At 36.4% G+C, this 21,301-nt stretch overlaps 2 protein-coding genes across 2 annotated transcripts in view; one reads left to right on the top strand and one right to left on the bottom strand.

Moving 5' to 3' along the window:
* Positions 1–5,185: 5,185 nt before the first annotated feature.
* Positions 5,186–6,730, bottom strand: LOC107711181 (coiled-coil-helix-coiled-coil-helix domain-containing protein 5-like). The gene is made up of 4 exons (XM_016516116.1): positions 6,645–6,730; positions 6,060–6,200; positions 5,356–5,507; positions 5,186–5,264 (listed from the first exon to the last, which is right to left on the bottom strand). Coding segments are annotated over exons 1-4 (321 nt in total). The 5' UTR covers positions 6,647–6,730; the 3' UTR covers positions 5,186–5,238.
* Positions 6,731–7,895: 1,165 nt separating this feature from the next.
* Positions 7,896–21,301, top strand: part of LOC107711248 (manganese-transporting ATPase 13A1-like) — a 24,216-nt gene continuing 10,810 nt past the window's right edge. The window contains exons 1-13 of the mRNA XM_016516197.1: positions 7,896–8,373; positions 8,568–8,657; positions 9,422–9,685; positions 9,887–10,042; positions 11,688–11,757; positions 14,322–14,428; positions 14,513–14,642; positions 14,782–14,837; positions 15,024–15,150; positions 16,176–16,313; positions 16,411–16,531; positions 16,919–17,076; positions 20,634–20,809. Coding sequence (XP_016371683.1) covers positions 7,930–8,373; positions 8,568–8,657; positions 9,422–9,685; positions 9,887–10,042; positions 11,688–11,757; positions 14,322–14,428; positions 14,513–14,642; positions 14,782–14,837; positions 15,024–15,150; positions 16,176–16,313; positions 16,411–16,531; positions 16,919–17,076; positions 20,634–20,809 — 2,037 coding nt within the window. The 5' untranslated portion in view covers positions 7,896–7,929. The remainder of the gene's footprint in view (positions 8,374–8,567; positions 8,658–9,421; positions 9,686–9,886; positions 10,043–11,687; positions 11,758–14,321; positions 14,429–14,512; positions 14,643–14,781; positions 14,838–15,023; positions 15,151–16,175; positions 16,314–16,410; positions 16,532–16,918; positions 17,077–20,633; positions 20,810–21,301) is intronic.

A 21,301-nucleotide genomic window follows, 5' to 3' on the forward strand; every position in this document is an offset into this window, starting at 1 on the left:
GACAGACACAGTCAGAAAGATAGACAGACAGATACATAGATACTTTTAGGGAAAACAGATGTTCCGACACGGGCTCACGCCACCGCAGCTAGGCCCCGAGCAGATGCACTCCTACGGTAAGGATTTCCCACTGCATCAACTTCAGCATTGGTTTTTTTTTCAGTTACTGTTTGCATTTGAACGCTGACTTCATTTCAGACTCCGAGACAGTTTTCCATGACTTGGACAGCGATGGAAGCCTCAGTCATCTCGGGGACTGTCTCTTGTCGACTGCCGACATTGGAGTTCTGGCAGGACGGATAGGAAATCCCATTGATCGCCTCTACTCGATGCAAAACTCCTACTTTACCTCATGACCCTGGTTCCACCTACCTAAAGCGCTCCTCCACCACTGCAGGGGGCAACAAGTAGATTGAGTCTCATTGGAGGCGTCTTTCATCGTCAAAACTAATTGAATCCCTCAATCGTATCTTATGCCGAGTTCAAACTGCACGATTTTAGCCCGATTTTTCACTCGCCGACAGGTTTTGCGAAATCGCCGACAAATGCCCGACATCGGAGGCAAATCGGTGCTTATATATATATTTTTTTGTTTTTGTTTTTTTTTGTTTTTTTTATAATTGCGGTCTTGCTTGCGAGAACTCCGGTCTGACGCACGCGGGTTCTCGCGTTATTTCCTTATATCGTGCAGTGTGAACTCGGCATTAGTCGTGCCAATAAAACTCTAACCAACCAAACCAAAACAGGGTCACACCCTAAAAATTCAATTTGACATGGACAGAATGGGAACTCACTGGAAAAACATGTTTTAAATCATACATATGCACTATTTTTTCCAAACGTTTCGTTCTAACGTTTTTTTGCGATGGTCATAGGCACATAACAGACATCAATGGGCAAATGTTCATGTAAGTGTTACCTCACCTCATTCACTACAGAGCACTGCAGTGACATATTGTTGCAAGCTAAAACCCAGAAACAAATTATTATTTAAGCACTTCCGGTTTCACTGTTCTGAAGTCAATTGTTTTTTTTTAATGATTTTTTGGTGAAATGCCCGAAATGAGGTCTGTGGTTAACATAAGCGCAAAATATTTTCACATTTTATTCCACAACATAAAATAAAGCAGTAATTCCTTTTTTAAGCTTTTAAGTGACTTGAAAACTGCGGTTGTTACGAGTGGCTAAATGCATATTTGGGTCGAAATAGTTGCTTTCATAGCCTCATTGTGTTTATAATCGCTAACGCAAACTTTTAGGGAAGATGTTTTTTAGATTTATACTTCAGCCGGTTGTATTTAGGCTTCAAAATTCATAAAAGTTGTGTTCATTTGTGAAGATTATCGTGATGAACAAAACATGTAGGAATCATACACTTTTGTTGGCCACCGAGCTTATTTTATGCGATTAAAAAAATGCTACTGGGTTTTTGCTGAAGGAACCAGGGTTATGCAAACTTCTGGACTGACCTGCAAAAATACGTCATCACTGCAGCTCTCTATCCACCTTATTTTTCAACGTGGATGTAAGCCGTTTTCTGTGAATGTGGGAGACTTCTGGTTCATTAGCCTCTAGGGAAATAACGAGAAGAATAACAAAAGTGCAGTAAACGGTAAAACTGTTTGCACTACAAACCAGTGTGTTCATAATTAAGATAATACATTAAAATAACATGGTTCCAATATGATTTTGGACACCACTTCAAATGGCTGTCCCCTCAAATAGCACACGATAAAGGGTTATTGGGGTGATTTCAGACATAGCCCAAGTCAATTTCATGTCACTCTCTCCCTACTGCCTTGCCATCTTAATGTCCGTCTTGAGTCAGCTTTTATTTAAAGCTAACGTGAAAACCAAAAGAGTCTTGCATGCTGGCGTAAGTCAAATGTACATTAATATTTCTTGTAAAAGAAACGATGTTTATTAAAGGTGCACTCAGTTTTTGTATGTTGAGCTGACTAATATAGCAGTTATCCTGGACTTACACTGACACCTAGTGGTGTGGATGCAGCAAACGCAAAAGCAAGGTTATTGATTAAAACGAAAGGCTTTTCATTACTTATAAAATAAAATAAACGTTAATTGAATTTTTTTTTATCTAGTTGCCATGGCAACATTTCTCATTTTCATTTAGTTTAACTTGATGTACTAAAATAATTACCAAAAAAAAAAAAATTTATAAAAAGTATAGACATTAAAAAAAAATAAAAATCTAACTAAGATGGCAAAAACGCATCTAAATTACTAAAACTTTAATTAAAATGAAAACAGAAAATATAAAAATGTAGAAAATGTAAAATAGCTTTTATGAGTCTTCATGTTAATGTATATTAGCACATTATTTTAAAAAGTATAGATTTTTTGCATGTGCCTTTAACAAATGTAACTTTAATTTTTTCTTTTCACAAATGAAAAATGTCAACAGCTATTGCAGTATTTTCTCTGAAGAAATTTAATTTAGGTAGGTTTTTAACTATTGTAAGTTTCTCAGACAGGGACTTTCAAGCCGCCTTAACTGTGCATTACACAATTAAAGAGACAAAATATAAAAATAAAAAAAATTAAGAAACCACAAAATAATGAAACGTCAAAGCTGAAGTATATATCTCAAAGAAAATATCAGTGAGGGAGTCTTGACAGGGTTCAGAGAGCAAAGGAGGCACACATACCACAGTGCTCAGTCAACACTATCAAAACACACATCCCTGCTCGATTAAAGCGAGGTTTGACAAATATGGAAAATTATGATGTAACCAAACCACAAAAGAGATTTTTTTCCATTCTAATTTCAGGTTTTGGACACAGGGTAGATTTCCTCTGATAAAAAAAAGTGAGAGGTGAAAACTATCAAGGGCCTTGAATTTTTCTGCAGCAGCACTGACTGTAGGCTTTAGATGGTTAGGCATCAGGTAAAATGTAGGAATGTGCTACAATCTCCAAACTGAGATGAGGAAATAATCAGGGTTACTGCTGTTACAGGGTTAGTTAGCCTTACAGTTACAGGGTTGATAATAAATATGACATCTATCACTTTAGTACTGACAAGAAAAAGAGCACAAAGTATTAAAAATACCCCCTAAATGTTACAGGACGTGTACACTTGGCAACGTGTTGCTAATTGTGCTTTATTGTAAAATACTAAATGTGTTGGTCACATGACTGTTGTTGTAATTAGCTCTCTTGTTATACGTGTAGTTATTTACTTCTTTTAACTCGTTATGTTCTTGTTGGCTGTTTTTAACGGCAACAATAGCATTGGAATATTTATGTTGCAGCATGAGACACTGTATATGTGAAACGTATTATTTATATTGAAGAATGTACAGCGGATTTACATGAACACCATCTGCTTATGAAAACCGTCCATAACCTGACAAACTGAAACGTAGTTTTTAGTACACTGAACATGAGTTGCTGGTAAATCAGCTGCTCACATTTTCATGAAGCATTTAGTGATACTGGACTGTTTCATTTAAAGTGGTGTGATGTTTCTTTAAAGGACAGCTGTTGAATGGTACGTCTTTCGGTTTCTTTTAGTGTGATCACTTGCAGTGAATGTGTTTTTTGTGTACAGTGTTCTCGGTTTTCCAATATAACTCGTCATTTCAAACGCTGACGCTTGGCTGTGTGATTTATGGTTCATGTGCTCTGATTCTGGTAAAACAGTTACATATTGTTCCACTTTTGATAAATGGACCAAATGAAAGGTCTGTTTAGCTCGGTGGTCAAAGGTTCAAAACCCGTGTCCTCCCTCCCGTTAACCAGCGGGCAAAGCAGCACTAATCTAATGCCTCCCTACAGGCTTTTGTTCCGGGACGCAGGGAACCGGTGGAAATGTGAGGGGGAGATATTACATGCCTGCATTCTTTGGTTTAATATTATACAGTGACGCCAAGGTAAGGAGAAAAACATCCAAATAGCGACTAACGGGAAACAAGAAAAACCTGTAATTAATGACATAAACCTGCGTACTGAACCTAGATTTCACATGTTAAATCAACAAGCATGCTGAATACATATTAACTAAAAATAAATTTATTACAGTTAATTATGTTTCCATTGCACTGGAGGGATTTAATATAGATGTTTCAGTGATGTAAAACTATTTTAAACAAGTGTAATAGAATTGAGACAAATTCTCTTGCAACAATCAAATATGGTTAAGAGAGAACAGCATGTTCATCTAAAATGAATTATATAATTACATTTTTCCCAACTGATATTACTATTCATTTTAATTTGCTATTAGTATTATACAAGTATTAGTAAAAGTAATATTTAGAATGCTGATTTAAGTAAAGTTTTAGTTGTAATTCTCATTCAAAGACATAATCTCATATCTCTCATTATGAGTCCACCTCAGAGTAGAATTTCATATTGGTTTATGAAGAAAAAAAAAACATTTTGAGATTTATGGATTCATGAAAACGAACAAGAAATACAGGCTGAAAAATTCTAGCAACACATTTTTTATTTTATAAATTGCATCGTGCAAAAAGTGCAGAGTGCATGTGAATTAAATTGTTTAATGCTTTTTGGTAAAATAGGACTCTAATATTCAAAAGTGCAGAGAATATAGAAATGCATATTTTATTGCAACTTCGTGTTTTGATATCATGGAAGCTTTTTAAAAAAAATCTCATAAATAGTGTGAAACGTTCCATTAACAAAATAAAACATCACATTGAATATTTTGGAAAAAAAGGTGTGCAAAAGACTGAGGTTTGTTTCTGGGGGGTTTTTTGTGTGTGTTGCAGTTCTTCAAAGATAATAAGCTTTTCCACAGCCCATTTCTTCCCAGTACTGAGTATAAAACACCTGTGTTACTGTCCTCATTAGCCAGAGCGGTGACAAAAAAAACACCTATGTGGGCTGCGGCGCAGCATTTGCTGTTGGAAGAAAGTGTTCGAAATATTTTAATTCATTGTACTTAGTCATACATCCAAGTATAATTATAGAAACGCAGACTTCACTGCTTACCTATTCCTGAAAGGTCGACGGTCTCAACACAGGCAAGGAAACGTGCGAGGTGAGGTTGACAGGCTTCAGCAGAGCTCTGTTTCTCCCGCAGACAGCGCTCAAACACTGAAAACTCACCAGCACAGTCGCTTCGGATCGTCCTTATCACAGGACTGCATTGAGATGGAAGAAAACATCAGACATATAGTGCTTCCTATTCTATCTGAAAACACCTGTGTTATTGTCCTCATTAGCCAGAATGGTGACAAAAAAAAACACCTATGTGGGCTGCGGCGCAGCATTTGCTGTTGGAAGAAAGTGTTCGAAATATTTTAATTCATTGTACTTAGTCATACATCCAAGTATAATTATAGAAACGCAGACTTCACTGCTTACCTATTCCTGAAAGGTCGACGGTCTCAACACAGGCAAGGAAACGTGCGAGGTGAGGTTGACAGGCTTCAGCAGAGCTCTGTTTCTCCCGCAGACAGCGCTCAAACACTGAAAACTCACCAGCACAGTCGCTTCGGATCGTCCTTATCACAGGACTGCATTGAGATGGAAGAAAACATCAGACATATAGTGCTTCCTATTCTATCTGGGTAAATAAACCATCCTAGTCCCTGCATACCAATATTTATTCAGCTTTAGGAAAATTGCACTGTGGGCTTTTAGAAAATAAACTAATATTTCAGAACCAGCATTTTATGTATAACATGCACAATTAAACATTTACATATAATATCTTAAATTTTATTAAAATAAATTAAATATACTATTTCAACTTTTTGGGGGGGGGGGAACAATATGACTGAATACAGCTTGATGGGTGATGTCTAAAGCAAAACAAAGAAACTAAACACTACATTTTATTAAGGTTTTGAATATGTTGCAACTAATTATTGTTATATTTTTATAATGGTTGTCACAGATCTAAATCTGAGTCAATAAAAGCATGGCAAAACAACAGTTTTAATGTGTTGAAGAAACACATTTAGATCAATTTGTGATATAAATAAGAATAAACAACATCCTGCTCTCACACAAAGGCATTTGCATTCTCTTTGCCATTCAAAGTTGTTGATTATATATGGACATACTGTGATGAAGTGCACTGTGCCACCCTCAGCTTCAGGTCTACACACTTCTCTTGCCATGATACTGGATGGGAGACGACACATGCACCATATTCATCCAGCTCCTTCTGGCAGTATTTGGTCGTGATGGCCATTGCTGCCTCCCTGTTATAATACAGTTTAACATGTATTTAAACTGAATTAGCCTATATGCACATTACAATGGATTCTCAACACCGCAGGTTCACGTCTTAGAAAGAATAACTAATATGAAGGATGGTAAACCTTTTTAAAATCAGTTAATCAAATAGAGTTCTAGGGCCATTTTCAGAGTTGGGCAAGTTACTTCCAAAATGTAATACGTTATATATTACTAGTTACTGTCTTTTGAAAGTAATTAGTTACATTACAATATTACTGTCTCTGATTTATTACAAAATACACATTCTAGCTCCTACAATTCAGTGATCATTTTAGCTAATGGAGTTGAAACAAAGCTTGGCTTGCTATCAGACGGCTGCCGTCGTATTACACAGTAAGAACGATAAGTGTAATACACAACACGCAAAACAAGTATTTAACACACCGCTGTCAGCCAGAACTACTTACATGTTGAACACCTTTGATTTCACTCGGTTCTTGTGAAGGTTACTATCACAACACGCACATGTGCGAAGGGAGCGTCCGCGCTCACGCCGGAGGAATTCGATTGGTCAATATTATTTACGCTTGCGCTGATCTTATTGGTCGTGTCACTGGTAGCGTGAAGGAATGGGCGTGGCTTCGAAGATTCGCAAATCTTTAAAGTAACATTTTCTTTCATTTTTCATTGTCGTATTTTGTTTTAAAAGAAAAGTTAACCAACGATATTTATGTGCTGCTTTGTTGATTAATTTATTTTCTTTATTATTCATTTGAATGTATATTAAAATAAACAGCAATACGGGTTAAAAGATACAAGAAACATACAATAAAAGAACAACGATAAAACCGTCATTTACTCATTCATACAAGAGGAAAGCAGCTTTTATGTGCCATCAGAGGTATCTTTAACACTAGTTTCAAAAACCCTGCCACTCTTATTATTTTTAGTATAATATAGAAATGTAAGAACTGGGAGTGAGTTTGTTTCAATTAAAAATAGGGATAATGGCACATATCTATTTGCGTATTTCATTATATTGATTTTCATGGTCAAAAAAATTACTGCCATAGGAAATGAATAGGAAATATGAAAAATACGATTTTTGGGATGAAATAGTCTTTGATAATGTAAAAATATATATCCAAATTCAAGAGTGTTACACGTTCTAGAAAAAGCAGTCTTAAGTCGCTGGGGTATATTTGTAGCAATAGCCAACAATACATTGTATGGGTCAAAATGATCGATTTTTCTTTTATGACAAAAATCATTAGGATATTAAATAAATATCATGTTGCATGGAGATATTTTGTAAATGTCCTACCGTAAATATATCAAAACTTAATTTTTGATAATATGCATTGCTAAGAACTTAATTTGGACAACTTTAAAGGTGATTTCCTCAACATTTAGATTTTTTTGCACCCTCAGATTCCAGATTTTCAAATAGTTGTATCTCGGCTAAATATTGTCCTATCCTAACAAACCATACATCAATGGAAAGCTTATTTATTCAGCAGATGATGAAAATCAGTTTTAAAAATTTTTACCCTTATGACTGCTTTTGTGTTCTAGGGTCACATATAAAAAAATCGTGCACTATATGTCTTTTCTTTTATCATCCTATGGCACTTGATTTGACTTTTTTTTTAATAATATAATTTCCATATGAAATTTTCTGTCAATCCGAAAAATCTCCTGGCAAGGAAGGACGTGTACCGGATATTGCGTCACCGGCGTGCGTGCTTGCGTATGCGGAAGCTGTCGTTTGTGTCTGATAATTTTGAGGAATCTGTAGAGTGGGCAGACAACGGGCCGGTGCGAAGCTGCCTTTTTACCATCAGCGCCTGCAAGGAGGAGGTGGAGAGTAGGAGGAAGGCACGCTCTGGAATGGACGAAGCTAAAAAAGAGGGAAACATGTCCGCGGACGGGAGGACGCAGACGCGCGCGCCGAGCGATGATCTGGTGAGATCCGTGTCTCTCCACAGCCGCAGGCCACGCGTCCTGCACGGCACGGTGCTCCCGTTCCTCCTCCTCTACCCGGGCTGCTTATACGCGTGGTTGGGAGTTTACGGAGCTGCGGAGTGCGCTGAGGCCGGCCTGCTCGTGCTCGCCGCTCTCGGGATCGCGCACGTCCTGACGGTGCTCTCTGGCTACTGGTCCGTGCACGCGCACTGCTGGCTCACCTGCTCCAAGGTGATGAAAACATGTGTGTGCAATGTTAGTTATGAATATAACTGTTATTTTGAATAACCAGCACGTTTGAATGATCGCTTTTATTGGGCTTGGTTTGACTGCACTTAGTAAGTCATGCATCCAACCATATGTTTGGGACATTCATAATTTTGCACAGGAAGCTGACTGTAATAATGCAAATATATTTTCAACAGGAGTCTGATCCAGCCAAAGCCACCTTTGCAAAAGTTATACCAACACCCAACAATGGTTCAGCTGAATTGGTGCCTCTTCTGAGGGATAAGGTGAGAGATCTTATTTTTTCCTGGTGTTTCTTTTAATGCTCTGCTGGTATTCTTCACTTAGGGGTCCTGCTTGTGATCCTCAGCTGTCATAACACACCGAAGACAATAAGCACATTGGGGTTGGTTTTCCTTAGTTGTTTATAAGAGTGTTTGCTTTATGTAGCTTTTGAATTTGGATGTATATTCTTACATTATCAAAGACTTTTTCATTTTGGCTGATTTGTAGATTGTACCCCCGAAAAATGTATTTCCTTTTCATTTCCCATGGCAGTCATTTTTAACCGTGAAAATCAAAAGTGTGAGTGTTTTAGCCTTTTGTAATCATATCCGAGGTTTTTTGTGTGTGTTAATATAGCGAGTACTACAAAAGTCCCCAAGTTTCATATTATTGAAGTAAAAAAAGTTAAAACAAATCGAAACATAAGATCATTAGAGAATTAAATAAAATAAATAATGCAATAATAAAATAATGCAAGATGTTGTTATTATTAATGTGACATGATGCTTTGTTGGGTCTCAGATGTTATTATACCGGTGTCACAGTCAAACAGTTTCAAAAATTGAAATGGTCAGGCTTGAAAATAAACGTAAAAAAAAAAAATCTAAGATTTTTCAGAATGTAGATAAAATATCCTTATTTGGAAAGCATGGATAACCGGAAAAGCCATGATAATTCCTTGGTCAAAGGTGTGGAAACCCTAATTTTAGGTTATAACAGATGAAAAATGTGTATGTAAAGTCTCGGTTTTTTTTTTTTTGTGCAGGATGAGGATGGAGCGGAAATCCTGTCCTTTGAGTTCCAGAAGATCCGTTATGTGTACGAGAGCAAGGAGAAGAAATGCTTTCTGCCGGTGGCGTTTCCGATCAACTTTCCCATGAGTCACTTCCAAAACTGGAGAGGCTATCAGGAGGAGGATCAGTTACGGGCTGCAGAGAAGCGCTATGGCACCAACCGTGCAGAGATGGTGGTGCCCGACTTCCTGGAGCTCTTCAGGGAGAGAGCCACAGCACCCTTCTTTGTCTTCCAGGTTCGTCTGCAGAGCATGCGGTTTGATTATAAATGCATGAGTGTACTAGAAATGCATCATTGTCTAATAGCAGTGGTTCTCAAACCTGGTCCTGAAGGCTTTTTACCACTGAAACTGCATTGAATATACATCCTGGGTCCGGGATTGTGAAACACCAGCCTGTGAGTATGGTATGAACTGTATGTTTTTGTGCCCCTGCAGGTGTTTTGTGTGGGTCTGTGGTGTTTGGATGAGTACTGGTACTACAGCGTCTTTACGCTCTTCATGCTTGTGGCGTTTGAAGCATCGCTGGTGCAGCAGCAGATGAGGAACATGTCAGAAATCCGCAGAATGGGAAACAAACCTTACATGATCCAGGTAACTGCAGTAACTTTCAGCTTCCAGCTGCAGTTTTGGTCGAGCTGTAATTAAATGTCCGTCTACTAACTCTTATTGAAATGTTCTTTATAAAGCACATAGTGCTGGTTCTGTCTTCTGATTGGTCAGTACAGTGTATATCATTCACAATATAGTAACATATAAGCACAGCTACAATATATAGAAAACCTTCTGTTATTATTTGCTTGCCAGGGACTATATATCTGTCGAAAGTATGGGGCTCAAAGAACATGCTTAACCCTTGTGCGTCAATTAAAAAAAGTTACGCATAGGTCCATAGTGGACAAAAATGTCAGTGTCAAAAAACTGTCATAAAAAATGTGAAGCTTGGGAGCACAGAGCTACGTTTGGACTCATTTTAAAGAAGACCCATGGCAGATTATTGTTGAAGTAAAAAAAGTTTTAAAAGTTATAGAGGTTTAAGTTTATGAAAATGATTTATGAACGATATTTTATATAAAATATATGTTTTATGAAACATGCTGAACTCTAAACCTGCTAGAAAATCAAAGCCATAAATCTAAACAAGTTGTGTTCCAAATTTGAGGTTGATATCTCAAAAAATGAGCTTTCAGTAAGATTTTGTTTGGGCACAGTACCAAATTTTCCCCATTAGATGACAGCAACACTCCGCTGGTGCACACAGTGGTTGGATTTGTGAATTGCAGTAGAGTTTTTCTCTCTCAAATATTACAAGAACACACACACACAATTTTTTTTATGACACACATACAAACCACACTCTGACATCCATACATTCCATAGGAAATGGAAGCGAAATAGTAAAATTCCAATAAAAATACACACCTGTGCCAAAATTTATGCAGTTGGCAATAACACAGGCAAAATGATCAAAAAAACAAAACTGAAAAGGACAAAAATGTCCAAAAGGTCACACAAAGGTTTAAAGGGGTCATATGATATTGCTAAAAAGAACATTATTTTGTGTATTTGGTGTACTGCAATGTGTTTATGCGGTTTAAGGTTAAAAAAACACATTATTTTCCATATAATTTACATTATTGTTTCTCCTCTATGCCCGCCTTTCTGAAACACGTCGATTTTTACAAAGCTCATCGGTCTGAAAAGCGAGGTGTGCTCTGATTGGCCAGCTATCCAGTGCGTTGTGATTGGCCGAATACGAAACACACAGCGACTCCACAACATGGCGCCGGTGGCAACAGCAAGAATAAAAGTTACGCCTTCTTTCTTTGCGTGCACATTTGGGCGGCGTTATGCAAATCTTCCCACACAGTGACGTAGACATGTGGGGGCGTGTTAGAACGAGCCGTTTTAGGTAGGCGTGGCTGACTCTTAACTTTTATAAAGAATATCTCTTTGGATTTGAGACTTTAGTCTTTGCAACTTTACAGATCTTCTTTATGCACCAAGAGCTTGTAACACTTCAAAGAGAAAGGAAAAATTGAAATCGCATCATATGACCCCTTTAATAAAGTAGGTTTTATAAAATAGGTAATAACTATTTTATTAAAGTAATAGGCTGATCTTGCCATGACTGTCTTCAAGATATGGCACACATTATCTTTCTTTATTGATTAGTTAATAAACAGCGATTTAGAATAAGAGTAAGTTATATAATTTGGGCTCTTTTCATCTGTAACAGGTCTATCGGAACAGAAAATGGAGGCCTGTATCCAGTGATGAACTAGTTCCTGGAGACATTGTCTCAGTTGGTGAGTTTCATGGAATCAGTCTATAATGGTCGAGTTGCACGATAAATCGTTAAAAGACTGCGATCTCGATTCAGACACTCATGCAATCCCATTTTTAAGTGACAACGATTCGTCCGTGTCTATTAAACCTTTGAAAATGTCTTCCTGGAACATTCAAATCTGTGTTTGCGCTGCCGCTGTCACAGAGAGAGCAGACAGTTAGAATGTTTAGGTAATAAGAAACAGCTTCACAGACAAGTCTTTTCAACTACACTGTATTATTTCTGTCTTAGTCATTCATATTATCACAGAAATACTGAGATGAAAGTTTATAGTTCAGATATAAACATTGATGTCTATGGTAGCGATCACAATAGAGCAAATCCCCTTTTGAAAGTAATGGTCTGGCGCTTCAAATAATGTTTGTCGATTGCATTGAAGAGTGACTTGATGAAAAATGAATTTGTCATTGAATCATTCATTCAAGAGATTCGTTCAAAAACGCTGATTCATCCAGTAATGAAACAAGTTAACAACTGAAGTATTTATGAGTGAGTCATTGAATCATTCATATTAACATTTAATATTAAAAATGGTGTATTAAATATATTATATTTTAAATGCATATATTAAAGTGTTTAATAGTTCATTCAAATGAAATGAACACTTTTAAATAGACGATAATATTTTGTCACACATTATTTTGTTTCATTCAAAATTGTGGGAGAATCATGATCTTTATTTGAGACGGAAAAAAATCGTGATTCTCAATTTATCCAGAATCTGATTATCCAGAATATTTGTACTTCTGAGACACGCTTAAAAATATCTGCATATCTTTGCATATGTTTATTTAAAAATAGATAGCATACTCGCATTTTAATTGAATTATTTTATAAATTTTACTTCTATAATATTATAAAAGATTTCTATTATCAAAAATGCTTTTCTTTTGAACTTTCTATTCATCAAAAATCTGTTATCTCAGTTTTTATAAAACAATATTAAGCAACACAACTTTTTTTAACATTAATAATAATGAGAAACGTTTCTTGAGCAGCAAATCAGCATATTAGGATGATTTCTGAAGGATCATGTGACACTGAAGTGAGTTTCATGGAATCAGTCTATAATGGTCGAGCTGCACGATAAATCGTTAAAAGACTGCGATCTCGATTCAGACACTCATGCAATCCCATTTTTAAGTGACAACGATTCGTCCGTGTCTATTAAACCTTTGAAAATGTCTTCCTGGAACATTCAAATCTGTGTTTGCGCTGCCGCTGTCACAGAGAGAGCAGACAGTTAGAATGTTTAGGTAATAAGAAACAGCTTCACAGACAAGTCTTTTCAACTACACTGTATTATTTCTGTCTTAGTCATTCATATTATCACAGAAATACTGAGATGAAAGTTTATAGTTCAGATATAAACATTGATGTCTATGGTAGCGATCACAATAGAGCAAATCCCCTTTTGAAAGTAATGGTCTGGCGCTTCAAATAATGTTTGTCGATTGCATTGAAGAGTGACTTGATGAAAAATGAATTTGTCATTGAATCATTCATTCAAGAGATTCGTTCAAAAACGCTGATTCATCCAGTAATGAAACAAGTTAACAACTGAAGTATTTATGAGTGAGTCATTGAATCATTCATATTAACATTTAATATTAAAAATGGTGTATTAAATATATTATATTTTAAATGCATATATTAAAGTGTTTAATAGTTCATTCAAATGAAATGAACACTTTTAAATAGACGATAATATTTTGTCACACATTATTTTGTTTCATTCAAAATTGTGGGAGAATCATGATCTTTATTTGAGACGGAAAAAAATCGTGATTCTCAATTTATCCAGAATCTGATTATCCAGAATATTTGTACTTCTGAGACACGCTTAAAAATATCTGCATATCTTTGCATATGTTTATTTAAAAATAGATAGCATACTCGCATTTTAATTGAATTATTTTATAAATTTTACTTCTATAATATTATAAAAGATTTCTATTATCAAAAATGCTTTTCTTTTGAACTTTCTATTCATCAAAAATCTGTTATCTCAGTTTTTATAAAACAATATTAAGCAACACAACTTTTTTTAACATTAATAATAATGAGAAACGTTTCTTGAGCAGCAAATCAGCATATTAGGATGATTTCTGAAGGATCATGTGAGACTGAAGACTGGCGTAATGATGCTCAAAATTCAGCTTTATCATCACGGGAATAAATTACATTTTCAAATATTTTCAACTAGAAAACAGTTATTTTAAATTGTATTAATATTTCACAATATTACAGTTTTTTTTTTGTGTTGTTTTTATCAAATGAGCATAAGAGACTTCTTTCAAAAACGTACCAACCCCAAACCATTGAGTGATAGATTCTATTGTTCAGAATTAAGATATAAAGTATTTGGCTTCTGGTTGTCACACGTTCGTAGTTAACGTGATGATCTACACCTGTTGTTACTACACTAGGACTGACTTCCTCAAACACATCCAGTAAAAATGGAAATGCAAATCTAATATTTACGAGCATGTGAATGGATGTCTGTTTCTCATGTCATCACAGGACGTTCTCCTCAGGATAACCTGGTTCCTTGTGACGTGCTGCTACTGAGAGGCCGCTGCATTGTGGATGAGGCCATGCTCACGGGAGAGTCTGTGCCTCAGATGAAGGTGCGTCTGGCTGCTCTCGTCACAGAATCGGCAGCCAACTTCAAGGAAATCTGCTGTCTCTGATTAGCTGTGTTGTGTCTGTAGGAGCCTGTAGAAGACCTGGACCCTGACCGGATCCTGGAGCTGCAGACAGACTCCCGTCTTCACGTCATCTCAGGGGGCACCAAAGTGGTTCAGCACAGCCCGCCTCTCCGAGCCAGTGCAGGCCTGAAACGTTCGTACTCACAGCTGTGATTGGTCCTCAAGAACCTTTAGCTCTAATGCCCAGTGTAACGTAATCATTTGAAATGATTAAAGGTCAATTTCAAATTGGTGTATGTAATAATACTTCCTCTTTTTCTGTCTTTTCACAGCTGTTGACAATGGCTGTGTTGCGTATGTTTTGCGGACGGGGTTCTACACTTCTCAGGTGAGGTGCTTGATCAAGTGTTTTTGAGAGACATTTCTTTGCGACTATTTATTTGGAGGTCAGTGAAATATCGACAGGAGGCAATTCAGAGAAGAATGATGGAGAGGGTTGGAAAAATGAGTCACAACGTTCTCTTTCAGTTTTGTGTTTTAGAAATCACTAAACCTTTGTTGTTGTTGTTTTTAGGGCAAATTATTAAGAACAATTCTGTTTGGCGTGAAGAGGGTAACGGCCAACAATTTGGAGACATTTATCTTCATCCTTTTCCTGCTGGTTTTTGCCATTGCAGCAGCTGTATATGTTTGGGTCGAAGGTGAGTCACATTCATCTTGCAAAATCTCCTTTTATAGGGAGCGGTGGGTGGGAAAGTTTGAGTTGATGTGCAAAAACAAGCGAATTAATTATTTGACACTTTTATTTTTTGAAGATTTTTAAAGTTTTTTCAACAGAGAATTTATCCCTGTTAATTACTTTTGAGATAAGTTCAGTATTTCAACTTTTTACACTCCGGAATATATCTCGTGTAAACTGTTTCTTTAAGATGACTATCTTGTGATTAAATGTGTTGTTTTGCACATTTCTGTTTTGCAGTAACACATTTATTGTTTCAATTATTTCCTGTTTTTTTTATGTCTCTTGTACTCTATACATGTCTCTATTGGCTGTTTGTACCTTCCAAGCAACTTTATCTTTTCTAAAATGTGTTTGTGTTTTCTACTTAAACTACCGTTTGAAAAAGTTTGGTTTTGGTAAGACTTTTTATGTTTTTGAAAGAAGTCTCTTTTACGCTCACCAAGGCTACATTTATTGAATGAAAAATACAGTAAAATTGTAATATTGTGAAATGTTATTAGTACCATTTAAAATAACTGTTCTATTTAAATATATTTGAAAATGTAATTTATTCCCGTGATGATAAAGCTGCATTTTCAGCATCATTACTCCAGTCTTCAACTTCACACGATCCTTCAGAAATCATTCTAATATGCTGATTTTATTATTTTCAATGATTATTATCAATGATGAAAATAGCTTAATTTTTATTTTTTTTTGGAAACTGTGATACATTTTAAATAAACCTTTTGTAACTAACCTTTTGTACTGTCGCTTTTGATGAATTTAATTCATCCTTGCAGAATAAAAGTATTAAAAAAAAAATCGTACTGACCTCAAAATCTTTGAAGGGTAGCGTATGTTTTATTTGCGCATACGTGGTATGAAATTGCTTGCATATCAACAGCATATTACATCAGTTTTTTACTGTTTTATCCTTGGTCCTAGAGGAGCATTACATGTTATGTATCAGCTGTCTCATACTTCACTCTCCGTGTCTTTCAGGGACGAAGGACCTGAACAGAAACAAGTATAAGCTGTTTCTGGAGTGCACTCTGATCCTCACGTCAGTAGTGCCTCCTGAATTACCCATAGAGCTCTCACTGGCTGTTAACACGTCTCTCATAGCCCTGGCCAAACTCTGTGAGTGACTGCACTGGATTCAACATACTGTAATCGTCACCTAATCTCACTATCCTCTCCCTTCTCACACTTATTCTCTCATATTCTTCCCTTACAGATGTGTTTTGCACAGAACCTTTCAGAATCCCCTTCGCTGGGAAAGTGGAGATTTGCTGTTTCGACAAGACTGGCACCCTGACAAGCGACAGCCTGGTAGTGCATGGTGTCGCAGGACTCGGGTAAAGCCTGAACATCAAGATCATTAAAAATGGTCTTCCTCCTTCAATGCTTGCGATCACAGACGTGGATCACATGTTTCCACAGTTATTACCTATTACAACATACATATCACCTTGGCATTAAACTACAGAAAAATAGTTAACGCAGCTTGGCATCTTTCTCTCTTTTGACCAACGTAACTATATTTTCTCCTCTTTCGAAAGTCTTCGAAACACTATTGTGTTTTTTTTTTAATTTGCTGTTGGATCAAATGGGGCCACAAAAATTGTGTTTGATGTAGATTCTGTTCACCATTATTGAAGTTTACCCAACTATGATGATTTTGGAGAACCCCGGCAATGTGAAAACCATATCCATTGTCTCTTTACTGTTCCTCTTTTCTTTAGAGATGGGAAACAAGTGATGCCAGTGTCAGATATTCCAGTGGACACTCATCGGGTGGTGGCTACATGTCATTCGCTGGTCACACTAGATGATGGACAGCTGGTGGGAGATCCGCTGGAGAAGGCCATGTTGACTGCAGCAGACTGGACGCTCACTAAAGGTCTGATTCGCTACATATGATCGTTACGTGTAGGGCTGCGTTTTAATGATTAAACTAATAATCATTGTTTTGCTCAAAATTTATAATCACAATATTGTCATTTGAGAATTTTTTTTTTTTACATTTAATTTGAATTATGACACTTTCAAAGAACGTCAAAAGAACATCAAATCGTATGCTTGGGTTAATCTACATCGTCTAGTTTCCTGATATATTATGTTTAGCCTATCATATAAATAAACACACTCTCTACATTATGAAAACTGGTAAAGCAAGAAGCTTCTCTCACTTGCTAAACCTGTGAACTTTTTAGTATTAACCATTCCAAATTAGGTTAATTTTTTTCTATTAAAACAATAACCAAAAGGATTTTTCTATTGTGGCACAGAGGTTGCAAAAGTGCATCTATTCAGCAACCACAATCGCAAACAGTACAGTCGAGCTCATGTTTAGATTTATTCCAGATCATCACTGAGAAGGTTTGATGGCACTAAGTAGGCCTGTCGCAATAATCAATATATCAACTTGTTGCACAATATATGTACATGACCTCAATAATTTTTGGTGGCTTAATATATTGCCCATTATATTTACATAAAAAAAACACTATAAAAACACAATAACATAAAAAAAAAAAGTTTTTTGCATTCCACTTGCGCCTGTGTCTTTTGCAGCTTCTTGTACATAATGCGGTGTAGTCATGAGGTGCTAGTTCAAATTTAAAAAATGCCTCTACAAAAAAAGTTTAATCTGCAGATATGGCTTAGGCTGCGTTTACACGACAACGATGTAGTCAAAAACGTTTTTCTCTTGCGTTTTAAAAAAGTTTCAAGTGTACACGACAATGTTTTCAGAACGAATCGTGTTTACACATATCCGCGAAAACAGCCAAAAATGCTGCATTACGTATGCAAGGCCAGTAGTTGGCGCTGTCACCTTGTTAGTAAACAGTACCTGTAGGGAAGTGACGATTATATGTTGTATATGATGCGTCTCCGCTGTTGGTTGTAATATTGGTGAAGTAAATCCACACTTTGCTGAAGAAGCGTTAGCAAACTCTTGAGCAGCAACAACATGTACTCCGCCATTGTTGTGTATGTTTGTTCGCGCTTGCCTTTAAAATCGACACGTACTGCGCATGTCTACATACCTAACACGTACTACGCACGCCCGTGCATGACGTCACCGTTTCAAAGATTCCCGTTTTGGGTGTTTACACGGAAACGATAACGGTGGCGTTTTCAAAAAACTTGCACTTTGAAACCAGTTTTCAAAAATATGTATTTTCAGTCCCCAAAAACGCCGTTGTCGTGTAAACAAACAGGCAAAACGCATAAAATGTTTTCCATTTTTGGCTGAAAAAGTTGTCGTGTAAACGACCCCTTAAAATGTCATAAAATCAGGGCCGGACTGGGACGCAATTTCAGGCCGGGAAATCTCACACTCATCCAGGCCACACACAAAAAGAGGGGCCAAAATTGTACCTTTTGGGGTACAACTGCTTGACACTGTAGCAGTACTCTTAAAAGGACATCTTTGTACCTTTTTAACCCCTAATAGGAACATATTAGTACCTTAGAGTAGTAATTTGTACTCTTAAGGTACTAATTTGTAGGTCTACCTATTAGGGGTAAAAAATGAACAAATATGTCCTTTTAAGAGTACTGCTCCAGTGACAAGCTGTTGTACCCCAAAAGGTGCGATTCTTGGCCCCTTTTTCCTGTATATAGCCTATACATCCACAACAATTTCTGAAACCACAGACAACCCTATTATTTGTATGGCCATCACATAAAACGTTTTAAATCCTTAATCTGGGGCCGTAGAAAATAATAAAAGGTTCTCTCTTGCACTCTTGCACTGCACCTTCAGTTCCCTTTCCCTAATCTTAATTTTCAGCATCATTACTTCAGTCTTCAGTGTCACATGATCCTTCAGAAATCATTCTAATATGCTGATTTGCTGCTCAAGAAACATTGTTGTTGTTGTTGTTATTATTATTATTATTATTATTATTATCAATATTTAAAACAGTTGAGTACATCAGAATTTTTTGATGAATAGAGACATCCAAAGATCAGCATTTATCTGAAATAAAAAGCTTTTGTAACATTATACATGCGCTATACCAAAAGCTTGGAGTCAGTATAATTTTTTATTAGAAATGATTACTTCTATTTAGCAAGGATGCTTTAAATTGATCAAACGTGATGATAAAGACATTTATAATGTTACAAAAGATTTCTATTTCAGATAAATGCTGTTCTTCTGAACTTTCTATTCAACAAAGAAACCTGAAAGAAATCTAATCGGTTTTCAGCGTAATAATAATAAATGTTTTTTTGAGCAGCAAATCAGCATATTAGAATGATTTCTGAAGGATCATGTGACACTGAAGACTGAAGTAATGATGCTGAAAATTCAGCTTTGAAATCACAGGAATAAATTACAGTTTAAAATATATTCAAATAGAAAGCAGTCATTTTAAATAATAACAGACCTGCACTTGAAGCCCTGAACAGGTCAGTGATGTTGCTACATTTCACTGTTTCTTCTGGCCGCTTCATCTCTTTCATCGAGTCCCGCGCATCGGTTCTGTTCGGAATCGTTTGACGGAAGCGCGGAACAGACGTGAGCCGATTCGTATAGTGCAGCGCTGCCAGTCAAGACCAGTGTTGGGGAAAGTTACTTTTAAAAGTAATGCATTACAATACTGCGTAACTCCCTAAAAAAGTAACTAATTACGTTACTAACCGATTTATGATTTATTACCGATTTATTATCAAATGAAAAAAATCGGAAATGATCACTTTGGTACATTGAGAAGGCATAAATATAAAATATTAAGAATAATAATAACTAAACTCTTCCGGTGCTCCCGATGGCCAGTCCGGGCCTGCATAAAATGGTCTTAAAATGACAATAATATCGCTTATCGCAATTTTTATGGGGCAATATATCGCACAACAAAAAGTTATCATGACAGGCCTTGCACTAAGTAGCTTTCGTTTGAGCAGAATATGCCAGTGGGGATTGCTAAGCTCCAACATTCACGTTCTCTCTCTTTTCAGTGAAGAAATTGTCTTCTCATAGTTACCAGATTGGGGAGATTAAGTAAAACACCGGACGAAAAAATGTATCAATTAAAAAAAAACAAAAAAAAGCTCAGATTTAAGCTCTTGACATCTGGCAACCCAATACATGAACGCTTGTGGAGCCTTGTTACCAATACAAGATAATGCAAATGTTAAATGGAAAAAATTATGGAAATTGGGGGGAAAAAGCATTTGCAGGATAAATAACCAGTAAGCAAATATCGCAGACAATTTGTAGAGAGAAGCAGTAACTTATCTTGCATCCCTAGTTACTTTTTGCCACTTTGTTAATTTTGCACATTTTCATCATGTTCTGTTTTATTTGTCAGTAAAATATTGAAAAAAATTATTTTTCACTGAAAATGTCAGAAAAGGTTTTAATCAATATGAGTAATTGACCGAACATGTAGTAGACACACTTGAATTTTTGATGTATGACACTGTTTCTGTCCCTTTATGCAGATGAGAAGGTGTTTCCTCGCAGTATAAAGACTCCGGGGCTGAAGATCCACCAGAGGTTTCATTTCGCTAGTGCTCTGAAGAGGATGTCAGTGCTGGCGTCATATGAGCGGATGGGCTCCACTGAGCTCTGCTATATCTCAGCCGTTAAAGGCGCACCAGAGACCCTGAAGGACATGGTGAGCATCTCTTTTGGTCTTTAGGTATATGTCTGGTACACTGCTGGTAGTTAGTTCTGTATTTTACCGCGGATCTGTGCCAGCTCTGGCAAACACTGAATGATAACACTGCTAACATGCACATTTTTTTAGTTCTGCTCCCTCACACACTTTAGTCCCAGGGTTAAACTTTACACTGAGTTCTGACTAGGGATATGGAAAACTGTATATTTTAAAACTAAAGTCAATTGGTTGCTAGAACAATAGGGATGTAACGGTATGAAAATTTCATATCACGGTTATAGTGACCAAAGTTATCACGATTATCAATATTATCATGGTTTTGTTAAAATTAGATGAAAACGTTCAAAAAGAACTGATACACACACTGAAAACATTTCAATAAGTTTTATATTTGAAAATCAACAAACAACAAATACAATTAGCAGCTATATGCACTTTTTTAGCATAAAAATTAAATTAACATTAACATGAAGCTCTAATAATAATAAT

This window comes from Sinocyclocheilus rhinocerous, unplaced genomic scaffold, assembly GCF_001515625.1.
Source record: "Sinocyclocheilus rhinocerous isolate Xijiao unplaced genomic scaffold, SAMN03320098_v1.1 scaffold115, whole genome shotgun sequence".
NCBI lineage: Eukaryota > Metazoa > Chordata > Actinopteri > Cypriniformes > Cyprinidae > Sinocyclocheilus > Sinocyclocheilus rhinocerous.

Bases quoted from the DNA above. Each gene is read 5' to 3' on its own strand.
- LOC107711181 (XM_016516116.1), bottom strand. The intron at 5,508-6,059 runs GTATGTCCATAT...ATCTCAATGCAG, and splicing joins GCACAGTGCACTTCATCACA to TCCTGTGATAAGGACGATCC. The intron at 5,265-5,355 runs GTAAGCAGTGAA...TTCTTCCAACAG, and splicing joins CGTCGACCTTTCAGGAATAG to CAAATGCTGCGCCGCAGCCC.